The sequence below is a fragment of the Arachis ipaensis genome, chromosome B7 (genome assembly GCF_059453495.1).
Source record: "Arachis ipaensis isolate K30076 ecotype BB chromosome B7, ASM5945349v1, whole genome shotgun sequence".
Lineage (NCBI taxonomy): Eukaryota > Viridiplantae > Streptophyta > Magnoliopsida > Fabales > Fabaceae > Arachis > Arachis ipaensis.
Genome location: NC_142442.1, coordinates 92,894,875 through 92,905,501, shown reverse-complemented (window position 1 = coordinate 92,905,501; position 10,627 = coordinate 92,894,875). Strand labels below are relative to the sequence as shown.

The window sequence follows — 10,627 nt, the reverse complement described above, 5'->3', positions numbered from 1 at the left end:
TAAGAATCATATAAAATAGAATGTGACCTAACAAATACATAATTAGTTTAATAAATGAAAATAGATACAGAAAGATAAAAAAAGTTAATACAAAGATATGAAAGAATAGAATAAAATAAAAAAGAAGAGGAGTGATTGGAAGTTATACGTGGAATAAAAAAATAACCGTAATATAAATGAAAAAAATTTAATTAATAATTTACTTTTTTGACTTTTTTAAAATAAAAAGATACATCAATTACTCTTTATTAATAAGATTAAGATAGCAAGCAAAAATTAGAGACCAAACTCTCCTATTTTTTTTATATATTATTATAGATTATAAATAAAAAAATACATCAATTACTCTTTATTAATAGGATTAAAATAAACAAACAAAAATTAGATACTAAACTTTTCTATTCCCTTTATATATTTATATTATAGATAAAAAAATATATTAATTATTTTTTATTAATAAAATTTAAATAGATAAATCAAAATTGGATACCAAATTTTTCTATTCTTTTTTATATTTATATAGGTATAGATAGATAATAAATGAGCGGTTACCCAAAGATTGTCCAGCGCGTGTAATACAGTACCCATGATAATAAAGCAACCCTTGCGCTTTCCTTTTCACCCCGTTCTTTTTCGCGCTCTCTCTGATCCAATCCTTTTTTACCTTACCTCTTTGTCCCTCTGTCACATGCTGTGAAATTTCATCATCCGCTTTTACTTTTTCTATTACTCGGACTCTTACCATTACCGGTTATTTTTCCTTTGGTTTTACATCCTATACCCATTACCCCACACTTTATTAAGCGCTCTCCCACACACACACCCGGATCAGCTAAGGCCATCTACTCTCAAACACATTCACTCTTTTGTATTCGTTCTCTCTTTCTCTTCACCAGTTACTCCCGTTTTGAGCTACAATGGAAGTGAGTTATCCTTTTAAGTTTTAATTTACTGCTGGTTCAAGTTCCATTATTTTTCTTCCTAGAGTATGCATTATTGTTGTTTTGTCTTATTTATCGATGTATGTGTGATAATATATATATTGGAGTACTACTACAAGAGGAGCCATGTACCAGCATTTGGGAGCTGGGATTGGAATGACAACCTTCCATTCACAGAGTGCTTCGAGACAGCGAGGGAAGCTGGTTGGCTTCCATACAGTTACTCTGACCAGTCTGAGGTCGGCGACCTTTACGTTACAGGGGACTTGTATGCTAACGATGTTGTCACACCCGCCATGATCGTTGTTCCTCGCACACGGGTACACATCAGTTCCCCTCTCTCTTTTCCTCTCTGCCTGTTATTATATTTGTTAACTTTCGTGCTTAACATTTGTAAATTTTTTAAAAATATTTTTTAATATTTAATTTTATTTTAATAATTTTTATTTATATTAAAATTATTTTTAAACTTTAATTTCATCTAAAATGTTAAAAATAAAATTTAAAAAAATAAAAAAAGACTTTGACATGAATAAAAAATGTTAGTAATAGAATTAAATAAATTTAAATATTAACAATATTTTTTAAAAAATTATAAATATTAGATATAAAAAAATATATTTTACTATTATTATTATAAATTTAATTTTGATATATTGATACAATTTTTTTTATATAAAAATAATTATTATTGTTAATATGTGGTAGCCTGATTAGATACATGTATAAAACAATTTTATACTGATAATGGATTAGAATTAATGTTATTATTATTATTATTCCCCTCCAAAAATGTATGCATAGGACAATAATCATTGAAATTTCCAATTTTTTTATTTCATTTTTAATTTACTAAAAGAGTGGCTATCTAAACCGATAAAATCAAAGCAAAGCTATACGTATGGATTTCTTTATATATGATTTTCACCTCTTAAAAAGATGTAGCACCATGATAACTTAAAAAAATGATTGTAAAATTTTAATAATTGATAATTATATAACAAAATACTAAAAAATACAATAATAATAAAAAAGATTCTGTAAGAAAAAAGGGAAAAGAAAAATGTGAGAAAAAGAATTAAATGAAGAAACAAAGTAAAAAGGAAAATAATTTTTTATTTTAATATATAATTAATATAAGAAAACCAGTAACTAATCATAGAATGCAATTTTTCTTTGGTCACCACTCACGAAGACTTTGTCCATGTGAAACAAGGTGCTGAGCAATAACTATAAATTAAGTGTCTCGCCTAAAGAAGCTCCAATTATCTTTCAATACAGGAATAAACTGGTTGGGTTAGAGTAGACCGTGAAGATTAAGAAAGAAAGTAACTTCGGCTTTTTGGTATCTTCACGGGGTCCTTTTGTTTCAAAGAGGACCCCGCTAGACATCCATGATTCACGCGTAACTAGAAATTATAACAAACAGTATCATGTTCACGAGGCGTAGCAGGTGGTTGCTAGTGGTGAATTAATGATAATGTCCAAAGCTGTTGGTTTACAAATTTATTTTGCTGAGGAAATGGTAAAATTTATCTTTAAAAAATTATTATTTTTTAAATTAATTTTTTAAATTTTTTTATTTAAATTTATATTTTTTAAAATTTTAAGTTAATTATATTAATTTTCTGTTATTTTTATTATCAACCATGTTAAAATTTAGAGAAAAAGGCAAATTGATACCTGATTTTTTGGTCAGCAGACATGTAATAAATAAGTCTCTAATTTCTTTAAAATTTGGACATATTGATCTTTGGGTCTAATTTGTCCCATTTTAATAATTCTCTCATGTGTGCAACCGTATCAACCAAATTAGCACAATGGGAATCACGTTTGATTTTTTTCATTGAATTTGAAGAACCAAGTGAACATGAGGGATCGATATATTCAAATTTTAAAAAAGCCAAAAATTTAAATATATTTTTAAATTTTTAAAAATTTAAATATCTGCAAATCAAAAGATCAAAAATTTATTTATCTCTTTTTTCTAAAATTTATTAATATAATACGATAAGTCACATAATAATTTAATGACATAATAGTAATACTAACCACAGTACACATTTATTAGTTTAAATTGGTTGTCTACAAGATAAATTTATACAATTAAATCAAATAAACTTTAAATTGGAGAAGATTATGAGACATTAAAATTCTTAAATTTAGAATTAATTTTATATAATTTTATAAATTTATTATGTCAACCACCAATTAAAAATATTAACTATGTATTATAGTGTTATTTATTATATCATATCAGCAAACTATTTTTTTTGATAAGTATATATCAACAAATTTTGATGCTATGAGCAACGAAAATGAAGTAAAGGCTAATGTAACCAATTTAAACTTTGAAGAACCTGTGATTTTTCAGGAATGAAATTGACCTTTTTACTTTTATTTTGCAGACAAATTATAAAACTTTAAAAAAAAATTTATATAATTGTCAAAAACAATTTTAAAACATAAGAAAAATAAATAAATGTTTAAAATTAAATTCACTTGGCGTAAAATCACAGATTTTAAAGATAAAAAGTTTGATTCTTCTAATTATATTTATAAAAATTGCATCAATATCAGATTTCCAAAATTGTTTTAGTATATGTATATAATTTTTTTAAAACTACTAAAATTGTCTCCCATTTTTGAATACCTTCACAAAAATATTTTTTAATTTTCATAACGATAAAAATATCTTTAAAATATTATAAATTAAAACAAAAATAACTAAAATATTTTATACGAATATTTGTATAAATATTTAAAAATACCTAAAATAGTTGATCTCTAGAATTCTTTTTTTTTTTTCTGTTTATTTGGTTATTAACAAAAAAAATTGCAACAAAAAATTCATTCAGCATAAAATAAAATTATTAAATTTTAAAGATAAAAATATTTTATTTTACTAATTATGCTTATAAAAAATCGGATTAAAATTCTGTCTTTAAAACATCTTTTATGAATATATATTTAACTTTGATATTTTTATCGCGCTTTAAAATGATTTGAAGACATTTTGTCATTAAAAAAATGAAACATATTTTTGGCATGTGTTCAAAAATTGAAAGTGATTTTAGTAATCATATTTTTTTTTGGTACCCATATTTTTTGAAATTTATTTGTCATTCATATTTTTTAGAGTTATTTTTATGAGCGATATAAAGTTTTGGATATAATTTTAGTAATTTATCATTTTTTCATAATTTTTGAATAAAAACTTTTAATTTTTTTTTATATTTTCAGTAGATTAAATTAAAATTTATAAAATACTTATTATTATACTCATAAAGCACATTCTTTTAAATCATATTTAAATTATGGATTTAATTAACATGTATCCTAAGAATATATAATAAAATAATCATTAATGAATGTTTTTAAATTTTTTTAACGAATGTAAAATAATACATTAAAATATTAAACTTTTTATATTTTTAATTAAATAATTTTAATTTGTTATATTAACATGTACTTTTAGAGTACAAATTAACTAAGAGTTTGTTTGGATCCATTTTTAAAAAAGATTTTTTTTAAATGATATTTTTTTAGAAGATTTTTTATAAAAGTAAAAGTAATTTTATGTTTAATATTTTATGTAAAAAAATCTTTTTATATATTAATTATGTTTGGATAAAATAAGATAAAAGTATTTTTTTATTTATTATGTAAAAAAGATTTTTTAAAGAAAAAAATCTTTTAAAAAAAGATATAAATTGTACCTTTTTACAAAAGATGTTTTTTTTTCTAATACTTTTACTTTTATTATTAAAAATTTGCGAAATACACTAAAAAATAAAAAAAATTTATTAAAAAAAAATATTTTTTTATCGATTTAATAGCAACCAAATACTTTAGCCAAATAAAAGAAATCAATAAATCACAAAAAGTATTTAAATTTATGTTTACAGAAACAGCTTTATTTATAGATTCACATGTGTAGAGAGCCATGTGTGGGCTTCAAATATGACTTTATGTAAAGCATTCATAATTGTTAGAGAATATTTCTTATTATAAATGCGTTGCTGTCATTGCAGGCAAAGGTGTGTGACCAACATGAAAAAGAAACAAGAAAGAAGAATTGGGGGAGTATTGATAATGAACAACTAAGCCCAACTCCACTGCAGAGACCTACGCCCAAACCTGTTGATGAGGATTTGTATAAGATATCACCTGGCCTTCTCTATGAGAAAACTAAAAAGGTTGGCCCCCCACCACATATCTTTTTACTTTTCTAATTTCACCATAAAAAAAAAAATTCAAAATTTTCGATGATCTATCTTTAATTACTTTCAAGTGAAGTTTATAAAGACCGTGTTATTAAAAAATAAAAATATTATTTATATACTAAAATTAGTCATTACATATTTATAAATAAATACATATAAATATATATTTTTTAATTTATTTTTAATATATATTTTATAATCTAACACATATTTTATATTAATAACTAATTTTAGTAATTAATTTTAATATATACTAACATAGTTGATTAAAAAATAACCTATAGCATAGTCAATATTAGACTGGGATGTTTTATAAGTGAAATGATTTTCAGGGTATCTTTGGAAATTTTTAAAATTAAAATTAATTTAATTTAATTTTCAAATTAATTAGGAATTAACAAAAATGAGAATTGATTTAAGTAATATCCTTGCAAAATAAATATGAAAAAACGTTAGGAGTCAATATTTTTGTGAAAAAAATAGAATTTTAACTAATGTTGATTTAATTTAAATAAAAGACAAATACAAAGAAAAAATATTAGTCATCTAATATTTGTAAAACTGGCCACCTCTTAACTTCAAAAACAATGCAATTCCTTATTTTTATGATTATTAGTATATGTTTCTATGTCTTATACAGGATAATACATAAAAATATATGAAATTTTTTATTAAAAAATTAAATAAAAAATATATATAAATTATTATTATAAATATTTTATAAAATTATAATTAAAACTAAAATTTAACGATTTTTAATGTTAAAAACATTAAAAGTAATTAATATTTTCTTTAATTAATTTGAGTTAGTTGAGTGATTATTTTACTCGTTTGTTTGAATAAGTATTAGATATTCGAATTCTATTTTATATGTAGTAATCTATTAGTTAGCGGCAGACTCTTAAATAGAGCTTCAATCTGCGGTAGATTAGTTCCATTTTATTGAGTTGAAAAATATCATAAAAAAAATAGTATTTATCTTTACGATCTATTGAATTAGAAAATACCATGAAAAGAATAGTATTTGTCTTTAAAACATACAATTACTCATCAATAGCAATACTTAAGACAATTTCAATTGTTGATATTATATTTATTTGTGAAATTAAAGTAATATGATCAACATTTTTATCTGTTAAAATTTCACATTTTGTAACATGATTTTTAAGCCTCTAAATTTATAAATTTATGTCATTACAAAAGCTATTAGATTAGTTAATATTCTTTATTAACATAACTCGAGCACTATCATTAAGTATTAGTTTGTGTAAAGAGAAATCATAACAATTTTATTATTGAATAATTTATTTTATTGAAAAAAAAATAATTATTATCACCTAAATTGGCAATTATTTATTTTTCGATTTCTTACACCATTTTATTTAGCAATAATTGTCATTAAAAAACAAATGACCATACTATTTTATAATATGATGGACAAAATATTTTTTATTTTGATATTAACTCTAGTTAGTGATATAAAATTTAATTTTTTTTTATTTTTCACTCAAATTTAAATTTGAGTTCAAATTGATTAACTCATTTTTTTTAATTTTAATAGTAAAACCAAAATTAATTAGATGCAAAATATTCAGTATTTAATGGCTTTAATCATTTAAATTTCAATTACCAAAAATTAGATTAAAAATTAATTATAACTAAATCATCGATAATATATATATATATATATATATATATATATTAGTACGTAAATAATAATATCTAATTTATTTATTTTTTTGATAGAATTATTGTATAATATTTTGAGGGTTGATTTATTATCTAAAACTTTTTTCTTATAAACTTTGTAATATATGGATATAGTGACTTTATTTTTTATTATTTAATAAATTATCTATAAATTTTTAACATGTAATCAGGGCCAGCTCCATAAATTTTGATATGAATGGGTCGAATTTTAGATGAATATTTAATTATTTTTTATTATATTTTTTCATTTCATAAAACTAATTTAGACATAATTTATAATTATTGAGTTGGTTTTTCAAAAGGTTTATATATATATATATATATATATATATTAAAAAAGTTATAAATTCTTTTTCACAAATTTATTTTTAACTTGACAACTATATAAAAGAAACATAACAATATCAATAATACATTATGAAATTATAAAATATCGATAATTTATAGTGTATTTAGTTAAAAAATTATAACATATCTTATTAATTAAAATTAATTCTTTTAAAAATTTTGAAAAATTCAAAAACAAATTATAAACTATTAATTATATAAAAGACACAGTACCCTTATAGAATATCTTTATAAAATTTTTCTTTTAACAACGTAAATTCACAAAAAAAATGAGTATTATTTATAAGAAAAAAAATCTAAAGTACACAATGTAAATACATAAGACATAACTACGTAAGTCATTATTAATATTTTATATAAGGGTAAAATATATTTTTTGTCCTTGATGTTTGACAAAAGTTTTTAAAATATCTCTAAGTTTTATTTTGTTTCAATTTTGACCCAAAAGTTTTCGATATGCGTCAAATATACTCCTGGCGGCTAATTCTTTAAAAAATTTAAGACCAATTCAACAACAATTTCATAAGAACAATCCTCAACACAAGCAAATCAAACATAATTTTTATACATTATTGTTAGGTTGGTCTTAAATTTTTTAAAAATTTAGCTTCGATGGTATATTTGATGCAAATAAAAAATTTTAGGACAAAATTGAAACAAAATAAAACCTAGGAGTATTTTTAAAACTTTTGCCAAACTTTAGGGATAAAAAATATACTTTATCCTTTATATAATAATATAAATATTATATATATTAATATTAAAAAACAAATGAATTTTCTTTAAAATGGATATAGAGATGATTATATAAAATCTAATTTAAAAGGTACAAAGATTTAAGGGTATGATATTAATTTAGTTAAATAAAAAATATTAGTAAGCTAAATAATTGAGACATAAATCAATCACATAGTAAAAAATAATACATATAAAATTATTAACTTATACAATATTTTTTATTTTTTAAATATATTTTATATATAAATATAATTATTTTAAACACGTATCACATAATCCCATATGTAATTAACTTAATTTAAAATTTTTATTATTATTTTTAACCAACAAAATATTAGTTTATATTACTTATATATTTTTTCAATACAAATAAGTAAATAGATATTTGTACTATTATGTTTATTATCCTAAACGATAACTTAAGTTGTTTATTTCATATGTTAAAAAATATAATAACATCTTGTATCTTAAATTTGTTAATTTATCCATTAAGAAGAGAAAATTTATGCAATAAATCATATGTTATAAAGATTAAATGATTTATAGATAAATTTACTATATGATCTTTACGAAAAATAAAAAAATTATTTATCATATATAATAATCATTGATATATGCAATGTCATGTATATATTAGGATGATTTTTTAATTATGTCAGTGATTATTATTTTTTTTATTTTTTATTATATTAATAAATAATATTTAAAACTAAAGGAGAAAAAAATAATTAAAATTTTTTTTTATTTGAATTACAAAAAATTGTTTGTAAGTATATCCAACTTTTATATATATTAAATGTTATAATATTTAATAGTATAGTTTTTATTATAATAATGACTCAAAATATTAATTCAAGATATACTTGAGTCTAGTAAGACTCCAAACAAGTAAGATAAGCCTAAACTCATTGTTAAGATCACAAATCTGACGTAGTGAGTCCCTTATATCCTCTCAAATTGGATCATATTAAATTTTCGGTCCTAATTAGGGATGTTAATGGGATCTTGTGAGGGCATAATAGGTCTCTTTTTCACTTTCACTTCCGTTTAAAAAATAATGTCTCTTGTACTCTCCATTTTTGTCGCAAATTTTTATTTAATTATCTCCTCAGAAAATGCAGATACCTGCAAATATATATCGATATTTTTTAAAAATTTTTGAAAAAAAAATACATAATATAATAATCATAAAATAATCAATTGAACATAATCCAACATAGTTTATAACATATTTATTATAAAAAATAATATTTTAAAAAAATATAAAAAATACCTTAAGAGACAATTATTTTCTTAACCAAATTATTTATTTATTTATTATATTCAATTAGAATAAGTAACAAATCATTTATTTTATTATATACTTTATAAATTAATGAATCAAAATAATTGATATAATAAATTATAATTAATTAATTAATATAAATTATAATAAATTGTGTAATATTTAAATATATAATCAAATCAGTTAGTTGATATAATTAATTTACCGTAAAAAATTATATTCAATAAATTAAAAAAAATAAATTGAAAAATATTTTCAAAAATATTCTATGTCAATGCAAAAACTCAATTTTTATATAATAGAACAGACTCTAAATACAACATATAGTTTTGAAATTGTGTTTTGTTAATGGATGAAATTGTCATAGACATAATCTTTTGTGAATAATTCGGTACTTTATTTTCGTAGCTTGTGTTATCTTAATTCTCTGTCATAGACATAATCTTTTGTGAATAATTCGGTACTTTATTTTCGTTGCTTATGTTATCTTAATTCTCAACTCTGCGTACAGATTTGATATCTATTTTGCATATATTGAGAAAATTAACGTTTTATATTTGGCGATTTCTTTTTCTTATTGGAGTTTTGTTTTCATTTTATTGAGCGCAGAAGAGAGGTTTGTGTTTCTTTTCTTGCTGCTTGTTGCCAACTTGCATTGCTTGAATGAAAGCCGCGGAAGAAGTGATCGAGAAGCCAATGTACATATACGTGATAATAGATACTCAATGGAAGGATATTAATGTAAAATCCCCATATTACTCATGATTGTTGTGGAAATGGTCCCGCCAATTGAAGGGCTTTTTCTTTTTTTTTTTTTTTTTTTTTTCCTTGGATCACTTATGCTTTTGTCTTTGAATTTGAAGTTGATGTAGTCTTTGTTGGGACTCGAACTTTTGTTTGAAAAGCTGAGTAAAGGAAAATCAAAGGGGGAAAAGGTTTGCCAAAAAAGCTCAATTCTTATTAAAATATACGAATATTCATGAATAACAGTTAAATTATTCTATGTTGTTGACTGACGTTAACTACTAAAAAATGAAATGAAAGACAGGAAGAGTTACCGGGAAAATAATTCTTATTGGCCTTAATGATTGCTCCCCAAGAAATGAGAAGGATGGAATGTGTTAGGCAGGTGTTTAGCTAGTGGTTTAGAGAATAACACTTTCAATTGGTTATAACTCGATAGAATAAATTAGAGTAAATTATCAATTATGTCCCAATTTTATAAGACGCTGACAATAATAATCTTAATATTTGTTAACGACAATTATACCTTCGAAAATTTTAAAAACACAATAAATCTGTCCAACTGTAAAGAGAACCCTTATCCGTTAAACGGAGATTGGTGATGAGGCAGACGGAATTCTAACGTGGCATTTGTT

The 10,627-nt window shown here is 21.8% G+C and overlaps 1 protein-coding gene across 2 annotated transcripts; it reads left to right on the top strand.

Annotated features, from left to right (window-relative positions):
* Positions 1-785: 785 nt before the first annotated feature.
* On the top strand, positions 786-10,138 carry LOC107608005 (pathogenic type III effector avirulence factor Avr AvrRpt-cleavage: cleavage site protein). Of its 2 annotated transcripts, XM_088492718.1 has the most exons (4): positions 786-923; positions 1,049-1,261; positions 4,976-5,140; positions 9,858-10,138. In XM_088492718.1, exons 1-4 carry the CDS (start codon positions 918-920, stop codon positions 9,909-9,911), a joined length of 438 nt encoding a protein of 145 aa, XP_088348844.1. In that variant the 5' UTR covers positions 786-917; the 3' UTR covers positions 9,912-10,138. The 2 variants fall into 2 exon arrangements, with proteins under 2 accessions (XP_088348844.1, XP_088348843.1); XM_088492717.1 differs by having other exon boundaries at positions 851-1,261.
* Positions 10,139-10,627: the final 489 nt, after the last annotated feature.